Source organism: Sciurus vulgaris, assembly GCF_902686455.1.
Source record: "Sciurus vulgaris genome assembly, chromosome: 6".
NCBI lineage: Eukaryota > Metazoa > Chordata > Mammalia > Rodentia > Sciuridae > Sciurus > Sciurus vulgaris.
Genome location: NC_136466.1, coordinates 18,839,403 through 18,861,341, shown reverse-complemented (window position 1 = coordinate 18,861,341; position 21,939 = coordinate 18,839,403). Strand labels below are relative to the sequence as shown.

Here is a 21,939-nt window from a genome sequence, read left to right as displayed (position 1 = left end):
CACTTGCTTATGGACTTCTATTTGCAGAAAGGTAGTTTTTTTTTTTTTTTTTTTTTAGGTAAAGTCAGTTAAGGTGAATATATGAATTAATGTGGAATGACCTTTTCAATTTAACTTTAACTTTATTTTTTCATTTGTTACACTGTGGAATATACATTGACTTTGGCTGGGAAAACCCAAAGCATATCTCAAAAGTGTTTTCTTTGCTATGCAACATGGGCTGCAGCATTTTCTTTGAATGTTTTAGTTTTTGCATCACTTAAACGATAGGACAGGAATTTAGAAGCTACAAACTTCCTTCTTCAAACAAAGAGTTAAGAGAAACTAACACAGAAATGGGAAAAGCATGGAAACATCTGCTGAAGGAAGAGTGGGCTCCCACCTGGGTGGGCTTCCCATTTTCATCCACACCTGACCGCAGAGGGCACAGTTTAACAATAGGTTTAGGTGATTGGACAAGTTACTTCCACTCTAGAAAACGATCGAAGGTGAAAAATTCAATCCCTCTCCTAGAGACTGATTTTTTTCCCAGAGTATAAAATAATTAGCTGATGATATGTGCCCAATCTTTGAAAAAAGATAACTTTAGAATTGCAGGTGAAAAGAAGGGACATGCTTGACAAGAAATAGTGGCATTACTCCTGAAGCCAATGCAAAAGAAAGTATTGGACAATCAGAACCCAGCTTGGATCCCCTCCAACTTTTCATACTGGGTTGAAAAAGAAACCATAGGGACCCGGAATGATAGATACATCTTTTTTTATTTTAATCTGATCGAGATGTATTCCATTCTACAAAATCATTGATAAAACTTGACATAGTGGATTCATAAAAGTTTTATAATCAACACTCATTGGACAATGACTTCCTTGCTTTAACTTTAAAATTTCTGACATACAACATTCCTTTCCATGTCAGATTCTCCTTAAGGGAAGTGACTGCCTCCTACCTGCTAGACCATGTAAAACACACGAGCAAGAATCTCCAATAAGTCTGGAAAGTCTAAATTTTATTCTAAAAGTAATAATGCCTGACACTGATATTTTATTAATATTCACCGCTTACTGAATCCTTATCCTGCATTGAGATCACATTTGATAAAGATTATTTGTTTAGAATAACACAAACTTATTATTTTTTCCCCTGGGCCTCTGTTTCTCACATTGGAGACAGAGGAGTGGATGCTCTGAGCTGGCCAAGTCTTTGCTGCAGATAGCTTCCCATGCACTACAGGGCGTCCAGTAGCATGCCTGGCCTCGTCACACTGGATACTACTATCAATGTCCTTCTTTTGGTTTCACATCCAAAAATCTCTTCAGACATTGCCAAGAATTCTCTGGGAGACAAAATCAATCCTGTTTATGAAAAACTGCATTGGAAGATCTCTAGATATCTTTCTTTTTCTCTTGTATTTTATCACCTCAATTGTGTATCTATCTGTAGCCCAGAGGGTGGGCTTTTCAACCTGGTGAGGAACCTGACAAGTGAAGCTTTCTCTACTCCAGTTCGGTACGACTGAATGTGAAACATCTAAAGCTTTCCAGAGTTAGTTCCTATGAAATATCCACCATCCGGATCTTAAATTTATCATTTAAATGTAAATTAGTATGAAAAATAGGGTAGATGAAAGTGAAAGAGCTCAGATGCTATCTTATTAAGTCAGCCTTGCGTTAGGCAATTGATTTAAACTCATTTTAAGCTGCAGTCCTCTGAGATAGTTTCATTTATTCATTCTCTTTCCTTTACTAACACTACAATATTAGGTAAATCATGAAATGGATTTTAAGAGTACTGTGACATTTGACAGCCCAAGAAAGTCATAAGGGTAGGTTGGAATCTACCAACCCAAAGATTCTACTAAGTGAAACCCTGGACATGGGAAAGGAATGAGCAATTTCCTTGGCCCCATGGCTCATTGGCTTTCAAAGCCTATGCTTATCATTTGTCTCATTATTAACATCATCTTCTGAGAAAGAAGTGCCTTTGGTTAGAGAATGACTAAAATCAAGTAACAGAACTATGGTGTGTGGGAAACATGTATCATAAGCTTCCATAGGGTTTACTTCAAATAAATCCCAGTGGTAGAGATTATTTATATGCTCTATCCTGAAATTAAACTGAGGCTAGACAAAATTAAAACATTAAATAAATAATCAATTATTGTTGTAGATAATAATTTCAGATGGTTGAAAGATTTTGTTGCTTTCCTTGTCCTATTACCACTTTACTGAATTCAATGGTACACATTGTTTGATAAACACTACTTAAAGCAGATACTAAGTCAAGATCTTGTTTTCATTATCTATTTCAAAGGGTCTTGGATTACTGGGAAAAGCATACATAATTATACTATCTAGTGCAGCAAGTTCTACAAGATGATGCCAGGTGAAGTTCTATTCTGGGATTAATGTGAATTAGTTCCACTGGGATTTTTGTCAAAAACCTCAAAGTGGTGATTCCTCAACTGGGCTGTAAATCAGAATTCCTGGGGAAACTTTAAAGAATATGAAATAAAGGCACATGTCAAGATAATCAAATGAGAATTCTTGGGGGCGGGACTCTGCCTTCCATATTCTTTTTAATTCTCTGCAGAACATTCAATTTGGCTGCTAAGGTTAAAAATGATTAAATAAACATGGTTTACTATTGTGTAGGAAGTCTTCAACCATGCCTAACTTAAACAAGATGGTGGACTCATGCATTAAGTGTTTCAATGATAAGGGGTGTATTTGCAAGGCGTTAAATAATTCTGTGTCACTTAATGATAAAATGATTCCTCTTTTTACCCTCCTACACTTGTCTGATGACCTCAAGTGGGAAATCTCAGTTTGTTCCTGAGGGGTTCTTAACAAATCTCTAGACTTGTTTATTATGCTTTTAAGTCAAAGAGAACAAATACTTCAGGTCCAAAGTCCTGTTATTTATATTTGTTTATTTAAGAAAAATCTTCCAGCAAGTAATAATAATTAGAGTGACAAAGTGAATTTTTATAAATATTAAATAAAATCAGTAAATTAAAGAAATGTAAAGTAAATAAAATAGACCATGTCCTCATTTATGGGGAAAAATCATGTAGGTGGTTCTCAGACAAAGTTTTGGGAAAACCTACTGTTCCTGGAAAGGGCTTTCAAAGCTTGGGTGGTGAGTTAGGGCCCTAATTGTGCCTTTCTCACTAAATGTATGGGTAATTTGGGGAAAGTTATCCACTCTCTCCCCTGGCCTTGGTTTCCTCATGTATTGAGGAAGGCCATTAGCCTCAACTATTAGCATTCCTCTATGCACTTAAGAAGCAAGAGGGCTCGCCCTCTGAATTTACCTTGTTGACATCCAGACGCATCTTCTCACTGTTGGCACTAGCAGCCTTCTCTGCTGCTTTCTTTTGGCGTTGGGGTCCTCTCCCAAAGAAGATGTAGTTGACCAAAGCATATTCCAGAAGGGCCATGAAAACGAAGACAAAGCACCCCATTAGGTACATATCAATGGCCTTCACATAGGGGATTTTGGGGAGAGTTTCCCGGAGGTGGGTGTTGATTGTGGTCATTGTTAGCACAGTTGTAATTCCTGGAAAAAAAAAAAAAAAAAAAAAAAAGAAACCAGTCAGAATTATGATGCTCCAATTTCCTTTCTGCTCTTACAATTACTGGAAAGGTTAACTTTACTCATTCCTACAAACCATAGTGTATTTATTGGGCATTATTATATACAGCTCTGTGATGGGCCCTGGAGATATGCATAAATTAGCTTATAGTGAACATTAATCACTTTCAGAGATTTCTTTATATTTTTCTTTTCATACTTATTATAAGTTGTGGGGGGCTATAAATATGAATTATGTGTTATCATAGATACATGCATAAAATGAGAATATACATGGGAAGATCATATATATATATATATATATAGAGAGAGAGAGAGAGAGAGAGAGAGAGAGAGTTCAGTTTTGTGATGTAGTGGGGAGGAGAACAGGACATGGAGGCGTCTGAGCTGATTTCTGAAGACTGAGTGAGCAATTCCCTGGTGAACCCGCCTGGGGGTGTCAATATTTGAAGTACAACTCAGGGTACTAGGGTGGAGACAACCTGATAAACAGATTGGGTTTGGGACAGAATTCTCAGCCTGTTAAAAGGATTTCAAGAAAAAGTATGGGTGCATTATTGATCAGGATGAATAGAATTGTGAGAAGAGTGGGGATTTAAGAAAGGGCTGCATGATGAGGAGTCCAAGAGGAAGTTTAAGTTAAAGGCCAGTGTGAAGCAGTGGCCAGCTTCAAGCAGGAGGCTTATAGACAAACTGAATTTAGGACAGTCACTCCGGTAGCAGTGTGGAGTAGGGGAGACAGCAGGTGAGACAATAAAGAACACCAGCTCAGAGCCTTTTGGAAAAATCCATGTAAATGACAGAGGGGAAGTAAAATAATATCAATGGTTCTGAGATCGATGAACACATTATCCAAATAACATTAAATGAACAACTGTCAACATTCAGAAACTGGAAGTGGAGGGTAGAAGAGAGGCAGGAGCTGTAGTTCCCATGTTTTAGGGTTGGACCATTAGGCACACAATGCCCAGACAGATAGCATAGAGGTATTAGAGAGTCCTTATGGGAAATGCCACACTGGGTTAGACTTTAACTGCTCATCCAGTGGAGTGGACAGTACTGGCTGTGGGAACTACTTTCCCTCAAAATGGTAATTGGAAGGTAAAGAGCATGGGAGTTCAGAGTCCTGAGCATGATAAATTCCAGTTTTGTAGCCAAAGAGTGATGTGAAAATAGACAAAGCTCAGAGGTCAAGATCACACAGATGGGAAGGTATACCATCACTATTTAAACCAGGATCTTTTAAATTCAGGAAAATGTTCCCTTTAACACTGTCTTACAGCATATTTCAAAGGCTAAATTTTATTTCTACCACTTTTTGAGGACATAGTTTTCTGTTTCAATTTTTATCTAGCAATAACATCATAATTTTTATTTTGCTTTTATACTTTCTCATGAAAAGCTACAGAAAATATAGATTTGAGCCTTGGTTTTGCTTTATATTAGATAAAGTACATCTCTTTTCTTTAGTAAACATTTTGAAACATTTCCCAATTTTTCTCTTCATCATTTCAACTATAGGTTACCCTGTTTCACATAAACAATGTTGACATGACTGACTAAATCCTATTTTGAGGTATTTCTGAAAATAATAGCAAATTGCTCACGTAAAAAGATGTTTCAAAAATTTCCTTTAAAAAGTGAATAATTATTTATTGATCCTATAACACAAAGTAAGCAACAGAATTTAACTTTAGGAAAATAGAATATTCTCAAACTGTATCCAGTCCTTCATTCAGCAATTACTGAGCACTGTTCCCCGTGCAGGACACCATGGATATAAAACCAGATATGGATCTTTCCCTGGGGATCCTTCAGTGCTTTGGGAGGAAAATGCATCACGTAACTAAAGAAACCAGGTTATGCCTGTGACTAGTCTACACAGGGGAGTTCTATGGTGTTTTAAGAGTATATATCACAAGGTCTTGATTCAGTCCCAGAGGTCATTCATTCTACTCCCTTCCATCCTTGGGCTATCCACAAACCAGTCTTAATAGTGGTCAATATGAATCCCTTCCAAACTGAAATCACATCATGTCACTTTCTGATCAATGGCAAAGCCTGTACCACGACCTATAAAAATCTTCATGATCTTTCATTCCTTCCTCCCCAACATCATCTTTACTATGCCCTTCGAACTCACTCTATATTGGCCTCAGGAGATTCCTGCAAACCTATTTATTTGGGCCTCAGGGTCCCAGAAGTAGCTGAGAATATCATCACCTACAGACCTACTTGGGTTTTCCTCTTTAACTCTGTGTTTTAGTGATAACTTCTGAGCTGAGATCAGCTGTGATTTTCCTAAACTGTTCTTTGTGGTATATCCAAGTCCTCTTACCTGGCTGATTTCCCTCTACAGATTTACCTATAATATAATGTGCATGGTTATTCGATTAGTTGTCTATCTTTTACTACTAGAATAAAACTTCCATAAGAGGACTGCTGTATCCAGTGCATAGTCTGGTTAGTACATATCAGGAATTCAAAAAATAATTTCTGAATGAATAATGAATGACTTTCTAAGAAAGCAATAATGGAATTGGGATTTCATGGTGAAGAAGTCAACAATTCAATATTTTAAGGGGAATAGTCATAACTGAAAATAATGAAGACTGTGCAGAAGGTCATAAATTTACTTTACTTGGAGTTAATAACAAAAATGTTTAAGAAATATAATTCAGTCTCCTCCTCTGTCATTATAAAAGTGAAAAAAATTAGCCCCATGATAAGCTATGCCACAGATGATTTTCCAGCATTCTTACTCTGTTGTCTTCTGTCCTCTGTATGCTGTTCAAAACCACTAAAAAAATTCTAGACTTCTTTTTGCTTATCCATCCACTTCATATTGCATATCCTGCCTCATGATCAGGGAAAAAAAAGTTGGAAGGGAGCTCTTCTCAGGTAAAGAAGCATAGAATAGATGCAAATTGAACAATTATGCAAGCAATATTACATGAAAGATGTTTCAATAAAAATATTAAACTGATGAATCTAATTTCATTACCAACAGCTATGTGGTTAACTAATTTTGACATGGAAGAGCTTTAATTCGTGTTTAATTGATTTAATGGTGAATCAGATCACCCAAAGTCTGAAGGCTGAACTCTTGTAAGGTGCAAGGTCCAGCCTTGTCGTGCATTACAAATTCCTGGGCTAGGACACTGCACACATATGCAGACATGTAAGCACAGAGTGAAACCCCACATGCAGTTGGAAAATGGCTTACCTAAGGCCACTCTTGCAGCTGAAGCATCATAATTAATCCAGAAAGAGACCCAGGAGAGGATGGTTATCAAGATGGAAGGCATGTATGTTTGCAGGATGAAGTAGCCAATATTTCTCTTAAGCTTAAAGCTGAGGGACAATCTGGGATAGGACCCTAGAAAGGCAATTTTAGAATGTTATTATTATTAATCAATATCTACACAATACTTTCTATTAAAGGTCCGTAAACATTTTTACGTATGCCCTAAATTCAATTTCAGCTCTTGATGAGGGGCACTTTTTTTCTTCCTGCAGAAGCAGTCGGAGAGCACTGGAATTTTAATTAGCAGGAGCTACTCAGTGTGGAATACATCCCATAGTCACCAGTAAAAGGATTCCTGCTTTTCCCTGCTCAGCCTCACACGCTGTATGAACAGAGACCAATTCTCTACCATTGTGATGGCAAGACTATTTAGGAGAGCCCCTTTCTTCCCTTTCTTAATTGTCCCTCAGCAAATTCATCCTGTAGCTTTTCTCTTACATAAGAATTAGGCTGCATGCTCTGATCATAGTAAAGAAAAATCTTTTCTGTGTGGCTTTTCGTATGCATGCGTCCTTTATTAGTCCTTAATAATTTCAATGCTTCAATGAGAGTGCTAAAGGGATCCTTGATCCACCTGAAGGTGAAGGATCATTGCTTTTGAGCAACATTTGTGAGAAATGCAAATAAAGGTACAGTTTACTAAGTCTGGGCTCTTGGTTGTGGTGAACTTTGAATGAGAGACACTGGAGAGCACATTCTTACAATATAAAAAGTTCACTTTAATGAACTGCAAGGGAGAGATTTACATTATTTGAGAGAAGGTTTATTTAGTCTTCTTGGGCTAAATCACCTATCTTAATATGAAAGTAAGAATATTTTAAGCAGCAACTCATCCCCACAGAGTTTTAGGGATTTTGGAAAAGTTTTCAGTTTGTCTTTTTCCTTTATCTTTTTTCTTTGTATTTTTAGGGATTTGGAGGACATCACACTTTGGAAATAGTTTTTTAAGCTAGAGGCAACTTGGTATATTTACCAAATCACACAGTTCTTGCTCGAAGTGGTTGGTGGTTTGTAGGGCCAAGAAGTATCTGAATCCTTAGCAGAAAGGTGATTCTAAATCTACAGTATTAGCCATTGCTGTGCCTATGGGATTCATTTCAAAAAGAAAAAAAATAAAAATAAAAATAAAGAGGAGCATTCTTATAAGATTTAAATATTTTTGCCATTAAATTAAAATCTAGCAAGTAATTGTCTTCCTGTGGTTCTTTTTTTTTGTTGTTGTTAAAATAATGTAAAAATTATGTTGATGACATCAGGTCTGGCCGTCTCAGTCTCAGGGTTGAAAGGGCAAAGATGGCAAAGACATCAGGATGACGTCAACGTCTGGAAGGGGCAGAATGAAGACCATAAAATTATCCTCTGCTGCCTGGGGACTTTCACTGTGTCTGTCTAGGCTCCAGGATGATCATGCTAAGGAATGCATCAGCTGGGGACATCTCCGACCCAGGTCTTCAACTGTCTTTCTGTGCTGTTTCTAAAAACTTAGTCCCTTCTCTAGCAAATGAGGGACACGCAGAGGACACTTTCAGCTTTGCTGGGGTGCCTTCTGGGGAGGAGCTGCCTGGGTTCTGGATGGAGCAAAAGGCTCTATGGGGAGCAGGGTTTTCAGCAAAGCCAAAGCTTTCGGAGTCATGATCCTTCCTGGGACACGACCTCAGTGAAAGTGAAGCCTTTTGACAAAATGCGATGAAGATAACTTCCTTCCTTCCTTCCTTCCTTCCTTCCTTCCTTCCTTCCTTCCTTCCTTCCTTCCTTCCTTCCTTCCTTCCTTTTTTTTTTTTTTTTTGTAGTCCTGGGGATTCTTTTCCCTGATACAAACCTGTGGAGAAAACAACCTTCTTGGTGATAAGTTTGTAGTCCACGATGGAGAACTGCGGGAGTTCAATCTTGGTCACTCCTGTTACGGCATTGTCATCCCCGCGCCAGTAAAACTCAATGTCATCGGTGGTGTATCCATCTGTAAAAGGAAACACACACACGCGCACACACACACACACACACACACACACACACAAATAAATAAATAAATAAATAAATAAAAAGAGAAACAAACACACAAAACAAAAAAAGAACATCTGTTGAGAAGATCAAATCTATGTGTAACAAAAGCTATAGCTCAAGGCCGGAATGTGTCAATACCATATTCAGCGTCTAGAGTCTACTACATATTTAAACTCCACCCACCACTCTCATGAGGGAAGCAGGACTAGACCCCCAGGAGACAACACAGGTACAGAGAAACTAACAGCTCACGGCCTCTTGCAACTGGGAATCACAGGTGGGGCTTGAACCTGGGTTTATCTGGTTAGAAACCTCACTCTGTGAAACGCTATCACATGTCATTATTGTGTAACTCTAAATTGCATCAGAGAGGGCCAGAAGAGGAGAAAACTCCTTGAAATGATCAGCTCAGTACTGAATGCTACCAAACTCTCCCCCATAACATAAAATATCTGAATTACAATATATTTGTGTTCATGTCAGAAGAGAGATGATGATGAAGTAGGTAACTAATTCTTCAATATTCATATACATGATCTCTAAATCTTATTTTATAACACATCTAATCAAAAACAACCCAAACTCCACACAACACTAATTCCAATAGTTCTGAGGAGTAGCGAACATGGTAGGTGCACAGTTCTTTATCATACACCTACTGTGCTCATCAGTGCCCAGTCTTTGGGAAAGGGAGTATGTATGTGTGTATAACAAAAACCTGTTCTTTGTTCCAATGACACTTTTCAGTCCATGGGTCTGAGTACAATTTCAACAAATGAGCACAGATATCACTGATGGATACCCAGACGTCTAACTGTAATGAATAGCACAAACTGGACCATAATCAGTGTTATACAAGGAAGCATGCAATGGAGTCCAGTGTATATTAACAAAATTATACAAACTTATTCGCCCCCCCCAAGGTATCTTCCCAACAAAAATGCACAAATTTGCATATATTACATTTAAAGTGTTACCATATTTATCCCTTCAAAGAACTTTTGCATCTAGATTGTTTGCAAGCCTAAGAGGCAGGCAAGTCTAAGAGACACACAGATATGAATCATCAAGATTGCAGAAGTTCTTTGTCCTTTGACATGCAACTGCCCCAAAGGATAACTGCACTTTTCCTAAGGTTTAAATTTACCTAATATGGACACATAAACCTTTGGTCTAGGGCAATATCTCAAATGCAACCTACTTTCTCATCAGTTCTTTATACAGATCTCTGTTAGGAAATAATTCAGCATTAAGGATAATTCCACCACCAATAAACAATTTAGAATAACAAAACAGAAGGACAATAGCTTCTAGAATCCAACTAGGTACTTAGAAGAGCATCCTAACATTGAATGAGTAATGTCTAAACACAAAAGGGTATCTTTGAAACAGGAAGGTAATCATCTCCCTTGAAAGTGGCCCTAACTCAGATTCTCCTTGACTTCTATGATTAATAGACATTATTACATATACATTATTACATATGCATGACATATACTTTATGTATATCACATATACATTATTACATATACATTATTATTATACGTAGACATTATTACATCCCAATGGCCACTGACTGATTCAGTTCATAGGCCTCATTAGCCAGAAACCCATCCTGTTCACAGAGAGTTCAAGTTCAAAACCCAAACCCTGGGTTCATCATTTCATGTGTCTGAGAATCCATCAGAGATTCCTAATCAGTTAGCCAGTCACTGGCTTAAGACCTGACTGTTTATAATTAGCAGCTCAGATAATTCTATTTTAGTTGGCATGTAAAAACATTGAGAACCACTTGTCTAGCAGATAAAGAGGAAGATAAGGAAAAGAATTAAAATAACAGCAAACTTACTGAGCAGTGCCATTTCTATGACTGGGAATTCTACTGAAAAGGTTCACTTTCATTATTTCATTTAATCTTCACAATAATCATTCCACAGGAAGCAGTATTTATTTGCATGATAAATATTAGTCACCCATACTGCAAGTTAATTAATTTGATTTTCATTTCATAGTAGAGAAAACAAACAGATTAAATAACTTGTTAAAAAGTACCCATCTGGTGAGTAAAGAATTGTTGTCATGTTTATGTGATTGACCCAAAGACAGTGTTTTTCTACTGCATCTCCCCTCTAGGAAATACAAAACATAAGTACAAGAAAGTAAACACCCATTTTTGTAAAAGCAAAATGCAGCCATTGTCAAAGGAAGAGAATAAGAAAAAAGTCACCTCAATATTTCCCATAATGGACTAAGTCTAAGCTAAGGAAGAGGATTTTGAATTCTCCAACTTCTTCTCCTTACCTTACTAGTATTTACCTTTTTGTGTCCATCACTATAAATCTTACCGCAGAAGTTATCTGTAAGTAGAGTACTGAGAGTAACTATGGTGTTCCAACCCAGTGGTACAGGAGATGCCTACTGGTTGTTCAACAGGCAGGAACATTACCCAGAAAGATACACTTTTGTCAAAATGCCAGATGTTTGACAGTGTTTGCTAGTTAATATGTGGTAGGGAGCAGGTACTAGATAAATGAAATTGAATTGATAAAATGATAATTTTATACAGATGTGGACTTGGGTGGGTGGCTGTTTATGCTGAAGCATTATTCAGATATTCATTCATTGTGAAGAGACACAGAGTGTTCACATCTCTGTCTCTTGCTCTGAGCATGGTCCCTAGCACAGTTGGCACTAAAAATTTTTTTAAAAAATGAATTTGACGAATGTAATAAGAACTCTTAAGAATAATCCAGAGGTTCTTAATTTTATGTTTCTATGTAATAGTTTTTCCTAAATTACTTTCCTCTATTTTACTTTGTCCTCTATTTTCTCATCTACAAATTGGGATAATAAAAATGGTTACTTCACAGAGTTGCATCTTAGGTAAAAAATTATATAATGTTTTAAACAGACCTTGGCAGATAATGTTCAAAAATTTTAGTTGATAGTATTTAACCAGAATTATTAAAAATGAATATCTAGTTGTATACCATTTTGTCACCAGCTCTGAACACTATAAGCATTTCCAGAAGGAGAAGCTTAGCTTCTCCTTGAAGCTGAAATGAAATAATGCAAGTAAAGTTTTTCAGTAGAGTTCCCAATCATATAAATGGCAGTGCTCAGTAAATTTGACCACACTATGGAACTCCAGAAAAGTGCTCGGACACAGATATAAGAAATATGAAGGTTATTTTGATGTCTAAGGTTTTGAAATTCAACACAATGAAGTAGCCTATTGTATGTACTTCTCAGCTACTGCTAATCTTTAAGAGCAAAATCACCAGAAATCACTTTGGTTTACTGAATATGGAATACTCCAGGTGGAAAGCAAATGGGTGCTTTTACATCATCCATTTCTGAAGAACAAAAGTGAATGATCCATGACACAGCCAGGGTGGGTCAAGTTCAAAACCCAGTTCAGCGAACTGCACAGGATTAGCTTAAAGTAGACCTACTTTTCTTCTTACTTTCAATCTTCTCTGGAGGAATATTTAACAGCCTTTCAAAGTGATTAAAAATGAAAAGAAAACATATGCAAATATATATGACCTAACTTTTACAGCTTTCATAATGAGTGAAAAATAATTAGATTTCTTTAAAAAAAGATATCAGTAGGAGATGCATGGAAGTTCTTCATTAATGTATTGCAAATCAAACTTGTCTTTTATATTTTATTCATGGAATTCCAGAAACTGAGTCATTCAATTATTTTATATTGTTAGCATCAAAATGTAACCCACATAATAAATTCAGAAGGCCTATGAGTAAACCAAAATATAAATTCATTGTCATTTACCTGGAGGAATGAAAGCTATATGACATGCTACAAGCCTCTGATCAGGAAGGAAAAATACGTACATTTATAAATTAATATGATATGAATGATAGATACATTCTCTTTTACATACTAAAAAAAACATGTACTCCACAAGATCTAAGGAACAGGAATGCCATTTTAAGCACATCCATAAAATAAATGAATACATTCTTACAATTGTGACATTATTTTATTATATAACATGGTATTTTAAAAAAGATTTTCTGCCTCTGCTGTCAGTGTACATGCATGTTTTGTTATTTATTAGGTAAATAGTTTATTTTAGAATGATTTATCATTCCCAAAGTCAAACCTGTACCAAGACATCAAACTATAGGCAGTTACGAGGACACTGGGAGAAGCTATTTCCCAATGCCTCCATTTACTTTTTCTGGTGGAAAATCAAAGTGACTAAGGGTTTTTCTCATTATTTACTTAGCACCTTGTTCCTCAATTGGGTTGGTAAATGTATTAGGGCAATTATATATTTTATATATTTTATACTTCCCATTGTATCCAACAAAATCACAGACACTTGTCAGTGGTTTTAATCCATTGATTCTCAGTCATCATACCCAGTGGGTAATGGGTGAGAATCACAGTCAGTGTAATGGCCGTTCACAATAGAAACTGTTGGTTTTGATTTTTAAAGAAGCATCATAAGAACCACCTTACCTCAGATTTTCTTCCCTTTATGTGCACACTAACCACTTTACCTACTTTCTGAATCAAATGCTTCATTGTAAAAATTTAGCAGGCAACTCCCTATCAGTATTCAAAATTTCATGTGGTTCCTATTATTAGTCTGAGAGGAATTATTAGTAAGTCTTGATTTCTGTTCTAAGAGTCATTAATCCTATAATGTGCTTCATGGAAAAAGGATTCCACAAAATATTTGAGAGTAACAGCATGTTTGGGCTACTGGCTATATAGAGTCACAAAACATTAAACATAGCAAAGAATAGGAAATTCTGCAATAAAGAATTCATTTACTTTTACTTAGTCATGTCATAACCTTAAACTATTTCAACAGATAATTTTTTAGCATGTAAAAATGCCCACCCGCATGTAATCGTTCTTTGCATACTAGACCAGAATAATGAAGACTTTTTAGGGACGTCAAATACTGTCCTTTTAAATTGTGTCCCCAACAAAGTAAGGTAAGTACTTGAGAAATTCCACAATCCCTCTGAACCTTATCTTGCTTCTTTAGTAAATAATATTTTTTTTCTCCAAAAAAGCTTCCGGAAGAGAAGAAAACATCTTGAATCACACAGAACTGCCTCGTAACAGAGCAAGGAATTTCAGGGGAGACAAACATTTTAGGAAAGTAATAGGATGATGTGCTCAGCAAGAAGGCAAGCACCTCTCACACTCTAACTTGAGTGGCCCTAATTAGAAGCCTATTGGTCCACAATCAGAATGCACTTACTCCAAGCACAGGCCCAGATGCTCTGCAAAAGTACAGGGCTTTTTCAGGAAGCAAAGAGACACACACTTGTCAACCACAACTCTTCAATTTCAACAATGTGAAAGTGTTCCAAAGACACTCTGAGTGATTGCCCTGACTCCTTAATTGCATCTTATTCACTCTGCTCTTTGGATGGTCTGTTAGACACAAATGTTCTGCTGTCAAATCATTTCTAGACCTCAAGCAGTTTAAAATAATTGGCCTAGGGTTGGTCAGAATTGATTACCTAGTGTTATCTTCATAAGGACACCATCAAGTCGTGGCCTAGAATTCATCCTGCATCAAAGATAATCCATCTGTGTGTGTGTGTGTGTGTGTGTGTGTGTGTGTGTGTGTGTGTGTGTGATAACCATTTTTAAATTCAAATATTAAGATGAAAATTAACAGAAAATTTATAATAATCAAGTAAAATGTCAAATTGTGAGCTTTTGACCATTTCTCCATTCAGATTTTAATGCATAACTCTGTATTTGTCATTTGTGTTTGGGTGTAGGGTTATCTGGTGTTGTTTCTGCAAGTTTAGCTCCACCATGTGTTTATTAAGTTTTTAAAAATTATTTTTGAAGAGATTAAGCAATTGCTGTAAAGATTCAGCAGAATTAAAAAAATATTAAAAATTTAAAATATTAAAAAACAAAAATAGCTGCAATAAATAATGATAGCATCTACCAACTGCAATAGATAATGATACCATCTATCAACTCTATGCATCTTCAGCTCTTCAGTTCTGTCTCTACAGAGAACTGGAGCAGGCTGTGGTTATCAGGACCTTCCCCCTGAATCTAACACTGATCTGCCCAAATGCATAGACTCTAAGTCCTAAAGTAAAATAGAAGAGCCAGAAAAGTTTTGGCTTAATTAATCAGTCAGGGCTTTTCAAACTTGATGTACATAGATATCACCTGTAAATATTGTTAGAATGCAGATTCTTTTAATAGGTGAAGACTTAGATTCTCCAGTGCTTATTAATTCCCAGGGGAGTTGATACTGTTTGTCTATGGACAGTCCTTGATATAGCAAGGGGTTAAAATATTTTACAGAATGAAAGTTGTTTAGCATGACCAGGGAGGGAGGCAAGGAATATCTTGGGTATATTCTGATCCACAGTAGAACAAGTATTTTTCTGAAAAGTTTTATGAGCTCCAAAGTTAAAATATCTCCTCCTAGTTATGCCTTTCTTATGAGGGACAGAGAAGTTCCTAATGCTGTCTCTATCCGAGACCTGGTTTTCTTTAATGGTTAATGACCTATAATCACCAACAGACACTTACGACAGAGAAAAGGAGATGGGGTTAGGTCCAAAATTTTCTCATTTATATTCATACCATATTTATTTAAATGTTTAGCCTCATTAGGACTAAGACTACTGACCTCTTTAGATTTCTTCATCTTTTATTTATATTCCTCAATGAATTAGTCAGCAAGCTTTTAGGGGTTTCCTTTCTCTCCAAATTATAATACAAAAGCAACTACTGCTGCTTTATTTAAATAAACAGATTGATGATGCTATATCTATGCTTTAATAAGATAAAACAATGTGAAAACAAAAAAAATAAAGAAAATTTCCAGATGGCCTCCCCAGGTGGTCCAGAATTAAATGAGCATTCTTCAGTGTGATATTTGAAACGCCATCAGGTGGCTTCTATGTGCAAACCCATCTTCCATTACTCTTCTTCCTCTTTCAAGTCTCTCTTCTACTCATGCTCTTCAGTAATCCTCAGTAACCTCCTAACTCTCAGTTATTTCAAGTTATTTGTTACTTGAAACATTTTCCCGCTCACATCAAATGTCGGAACCTTCTAAGGACCAACCTCGATTTCCACCAGGACCCTGTCTTATTTTCCTCTCTCTTTCCTTACCCCCTGTTTCCATAGTGCTCCAGCTTGATTTCTGCCTCTGTGCTTCTCACAGTTTTGTGTGACAGAATATGTGGATGGGCTGGTTTCTGCACAATCCTATCAAGAACCATGTATGGTCCTCCTCTGTAGGTCTTCTTCTCCTTCATAAAGGTCTTAACTCTGGGTGTCACTTGGAATAGCTTGCTGAATTAACTGTGAACATACTAATACCTTGTCTGTGGTCGATCAGATTCCCTTTTGACAGGGTAGTTGTTTGCTGAACTGCAAGTGGATAGGATCACAAACCTGGACGCCATTAGTGGTTGGGATGCATAAGTCCTATGCACTAGCCTCAGAGTCATTAAAGGCAATGCTACTAGTACCAGGTCATAAAAGGAAGCTATCAGGTTGGAGCAAGGGCCCCTGTATTGAAGCAATCTTCCTGATGCTGCTTTTAATACACATTGTCTTCCTGAGGCAAACAAAATTACTGTTTGAGTGGTCACAGCCCTCTGGTAATGACTTCCTTGGGGCTGGTAGATTTTGGAAACCAATCTGCCACTAAGTCTCCAGAGGTAGCCGACATCTACAGCTTAAATGCAGTAATGCTCCCTGGTGAGAAGTGGGTAGAGTCATACAGAAGAATTTGTTAACTCAAGAGTGATAAGGGAAGATGTTTAAATTAACAAGGCCGATTGAATGGCCAAGTAGATACAAACAGCTGTGTAATCAAATGCCATCAACTGTTACTCCAACCCATCAGCTTTCTAATAATGGGTGACACAGGAAGTAAAGGAGCAGCTGACTGATGTTGGAACTGCTTTGGGTCTCTCATCTTAACCCATTCTTTTGCCTATCTTCACTGGGACATGGGGTCAGTGAGGACTTGCTTCTTTAAGGGATGGCAGGCAGGATGCTCTTGCAGAGAAATTTTTGGTTTAAGAGTTGTTTGTCTGTGATATGGACTGTAAGTATGCATCCTAACTAATAAGAAAAAAATTTATACTGTCCCTACTCTCTAGATATATGTCCCTGAAATTGCTGGTATGTGCTTTCTATGAGTACTTTACACATCGAATCCAAATTACCTGGCAAGGTGTGCAGCTCCTTACTCAACTGTGACTACTCATTGAGAATACACATTCTGTAAATTTGCAGTCTACATAGCTTGGTGTGGAGAGATGGTGAGTATCAGATGTGCAGTAGGTGTTTACTGAGAGGGACTGAAACTGTGCTTGGTGAGAGGCTTATGTAAACAGCAGTAGGGAGGCCACAGGAGCTGATGGCTTACATGCCACTCATGCAGACAGACATGCACTGTTAAATATGGCACTGCTTTTATATCTGGGGACATCAGGAAGAAATCACTGAACTGAGCCAGAGTAAGAGCTTCATCAAATGGCCACTAGTGTATGTTTTCAGAGCATTTCCTGTGTGAAGCCAAGTGCGTCATGAGCATTACCTCATCTAGTTCTTAATAAAACCCTCTGACATAGAAACTGTTTTCCTTATTTTACAGAGGAGCAACCTACAATTTAAAGAGGTTAAGTAGCCTTCCTTAGTGTCAGAAATGGGAACTGAATTCATTCCTCTTTAACACTTGCACTCAATCCCTCAGTTACCATATTTACCATCACACGTAGGATTCAATGTCATGTTTTGGAATTATTCTGTAACACCATGGAAATATTTCTGTGCTGTTTCCCCTCACTGTATCCACTCCCCTTTGCAATGTGACTCTTACCATGAAGGGGAAGACCATTTCCCTACACCTTGAAGCTCAGAAGCCATAGTCACCTACTTTTATCAAAGCAATGGTGAGCCAGTTCTGAGCCTACGCTGCAGGATGCTTTGCAGTGCACCCTTATTCTTTGGCAACCCTGCTGGATGACAAGGGGCATATGACGAGAGCGACCTTCCTTATAGCAGTTGGACAATAAGTCCCCAGCCTACCTGTGAGAGGACAACAGATGCATGAGTGAGTCCATCTAAAATCAGCTGTGCCTGGCTTAGGGTGGTAGAACCTCCCAGTTGACCTGTAGTCCACAGAACCATAATAAGGGCTTTTGTTTTAATCCACTAGGTTTTGGGTTATATCTTTAAGTAGCAAATACTAATGGAGAACACTAGGTTCTATTTAAAACAGAAAACAAAGCCTTCTGGCCCCCGTGGAGTAGTGTGGCATATACAACTTCACTTCCAGGATAACATTCAGAAGCACAGCTGAACACTGCTGCAGGGAATCTCCCACTGTTTAATGAATATTAGAGGCTGAGCCATATGGCGGATCAAATCAGAAGACCTACCTAGATTTCTGTCCCTGTCCTGCTATATATGAGCCATAGAACCTTGAGCAACTCATATGCTCAAATCTCAGTTTTCACATCTGAAAAGATAATCTCGTTCTAATTCACTAATCCTCAAATTTTTGGTCTTGGTTGCCCTTCATGCCGAATAATTACTAAAAATTCCAAAAAACTGTTGTTTGTATGAGTTATGGCTATTGATATTTACCATGCTAGAAAATTAAAACATACATATATTTAAAGATACTTATCATTAATTAGTTGAAACCAACAATAGTATCCTATTACTTGCTAACATGAATAAAAATTTCTATAGAGAATAACTATTTTTCTAAACAAAAAATATGAAAAGAGTATTATTTAGAATTTCTGCAGACCTCTTTAATGTTAAGGATTTAATAGATGATAGCTGGATTCTCATGTTGTCTACTGCAGTTAGTTCTTGCAAAAACTCATTTCATGTACTTCTGGAAAGCATGACTGTACATTGTGAGAGAATGAGAGTAAGTGAGACAAATACAGTCTGGCATTGTTGAGAAGGGAGCTTTGACATTTGAGGACATCTTCAGAAGATCTCAGGGACTCCTAGGTGTTAAGTAAAGCTAAATAATTCATTAAATTTTAAATCGTTGAAAATTATGCCCAAACTATCAACCTGGTTTTCCTAGAAATAAAAATAATTCAATCTTAGATAGCTAAAGACTTAAAGGTCATCTTTATGTCTAAGTTAAATAAAAAATGATATATATTCAAAATTCTTAAAATTTCATGTAAATCATGTGATTGCCTTTGACGAAGTGGAACATGCATTTTTAAAATAGAAAAATAATGGATTTGTTCACAATTGAAGCTACTGTCCAGCCATATCTGGCTCTCCACCTAGAGGAAGGTCTACATATTTACATATGTAAATAAAGTTAACTGCCACTCCCTGGGCAAGGCCCCTAAACACCTTTGCAATTTATGCATAGAAACAGAACCCTGAAAGTGATTTCACGAGTGAAGGGCTAGGAGTTCATATCTGGGACTTCTAACATGAAATAAAAATTTCCACCTTTAAAAAAAGTTATACAGAATTTTGCTTAAGAAGCACATATAGCCTTGACCAATGTTCATGTACATCTTTTTTTTTTTTTTTTTTCCCTAAACTGTTGATTATATTCCTGACTTGGGACGAGAACCATTCCTTAATAGATTAAAAAAAAAAGAACAAAAAGCAAAAACAAAAACAAAAAAATAAACCCTGACACTGAAGATACTGAAGATGAAATACAAGACATGGAAAAATATAAAAAATTAAAAAATCATCAAGAAAAGACCCAAATTCAGCCAAGTTAACTGAAGCATCCTTAGGTCTTCATTATTCTTTTATTCAGTTTGGACAGAACATTAGCCTGCACTTGTGCTTTTAAAGATATGTATAAAATGTGTCACTATTACGACCCACAAATGGTGGGTGGGGTTTTCTCTCCCTCCCATGGAGCTTGGGTTGGACTTAATGTGCTTCTCACATACAGAACCAAGTGATGGAATTTCACTTGAGGTTATGACAAGGCTGAAGCTCCTTGGATGTGCTTGTGCATTTTCTCTCTTTCAGATTCCTTGCTCCTCCGTGATGTGAGTTATCCCATGGAGAGACCCATGTGCTGGGGAAGTCAGGGAGGAAATCAGGGAGGACTCCCACCAACACTCAGAGGACCTGAGGCCCTTAGTCCAATGACTCCTAAGGAACTGAGACCTGCCAACACCTTGTGAGGCTGGACGCTGACTCTTGCCCATTTCAGCCTTCGATGAGACTGCAGCCCTAGACAACAGCTAGAAAGCACCAGACTGAGATCCAGAGCCACCTGGCTAAGATCCCTCCTATTCCCAAATCTCAGAAACTATGAATAATTGCCTGTTGTTTAAAGCTTATGGGTAATTTCTTAGTCAGAAATAAATAATAAGCCCTTATATGATATAAGCACTCAATGAACTAAGTATAAAAGGAATGTTCTCAACCCTTAAAGACCATGTGACCAGTCTACAGTTAACATCCTAAGCACTGGTGAGGAGTGGAGAGCTTTTCTTCGATCAGGAGCACGAGAAAGATGCTCACTTTCACCCAACCCAGCACTTGAATTCCTCACCAAAGAAACAAAGGAAGACAAAGAAGTGAGAGGAATACAAATTGGGAAGGAAGGACTTAAAAGATCCCTGTTTGCCGATGACATGATCAGACATACACACAATGTTAAGACTGAATTGAAAACTGATAGAATGAACACATTCAGTAAAGATGAAGAATACAAAATCAACATAGTCATCAATATTTCCATACATTAACAATAAACTATCTGAAAAAGAAATCAAGAAACCAATCCTATTTAAAATAGATAAAAAATAGTTTGGAATAAATTTAACAAATGAGGTGGACTATCTGCACGATGAAAAGCAATGAACATGATAAAATAAACTAAAAATGATACAATAAAATGGAAAGACTCCTGACTGAAAAAATAAATATTGTTATAACATCTATGCTGCCCCAAACAGTGTACAGATTTAGGACAATCCCTATTAAGATTTCAAAATCATTTTTCATGGAAATAGAAAAAAATGCAGAGAATTCATGTAGAACCAAAAAATCCTTGGATAGCTAATGCACTTATAAGCAAAAGATGACAGTTTTTCTTTGATACCTGAATTGAGCTTTGCTAAGGGGTATGCAGTAGGAGCTCATTGTAGTTAATTTGTTTTTCCCACAAACTCAAATTCAAGGGGCAGTTTTCTCTAAACCATATTATCTTTAAACAACTACAGTTTTATATACCAATGGTTTTGGTGATAAAAGGAAAAAATAAAGAGCTAATATTACCAACATAGCAAACTAGCATTCCAACAGTGGCCATAGGACATGAAGTATAATTCAACTCTGCAGTATCCGCACGTATTACTGTGCCAACACATCTCCTCCAGGGTCTGTTAAATCTTGTTCTTGGGCTCTACCCCTTGGAGACTTTAACTGTGGGGACCTATTTGGACCCAGGAGCCTTTTCCATATTTAACCAATGAACTAGCTGATTCTGACTCATGGGCCACATTTATGCATAAGAAGAAACTATGCTCTAGAGCCTGAAAAAATCCTTTAAAAATTCAAGAATGCCCTAGTAAATACTTATATTTGTATTTTCTTAGACACAGGATATTGAGATTATAATTTTGAGATCTAGAAGAATAAATAGCATTCTATATCTCTATCTACCTATCTATCCATCCATCTATCCATCCATCCATCTGCAATGTTAACACTTCTGCCTTTCCCAAATCAATTTCCAGAAATGTGTTTGGGCTCTCTCTTCAAATCTAATCCTCCCTATCTCCCACTACTAATATCATAGACTGTGACTGCATCGTCTTATGCTTGGAAATCTGTCACAGCTGGTTAACTGGCTCCACTCCTTCCACTTTTATGTCTCTACAATCTAGACGAGGCAGCAAGCTTTAGAAGAATAACCCAAGAGTGTCACTCTGCTTCCCATTTTACTGTAAAATAAAACAAACATCTTTATAGGACTGACTATGGTCCTGCCTCCCTCTTTGAGGTCATCTTCTGCATTTTT

The 21,939-nt window shown here is 37.1% G+C and overlaps 1 protein-coding gene across 3 annotated transcripts in view; it reads right to left on the bottom strand.

Annotated features, from left to right (window-relative positions):
- Nucleotides 1-21,939, bottom strand: part of GABRB2 (gamma-aminobutyric acid type A receptor subunit beta2) — a 238,738-nt gene that overhangs the window by 33,358 nt on the left and 183,441 nt on the right. For all 3 annotated transcript variants that reach the window (XM_079145510.1, XM_079145512.1, XM_079145511.1), the window contains exons 7-9: nucleotides 8,724-8,861; nucleotides 6,824-6,976; nucleotides 3,317-3,561 (exon numbers count right to left, since the gene is read on the bottom strand). In XM_079145510.1, coding sequence (XP_079001636.1) covers nucleotides 3,317-3,561; nucleotides 6,824-6,976; nucleotides 8,724-8,861 — 536 coding nt within the window. The remainder of the gene's footprint in view (nucleotides 1-3,316; nucleotides 3,562-6,823; nucleotides 6,977-8,723; nucleotides 8,862-21,939) is intronic.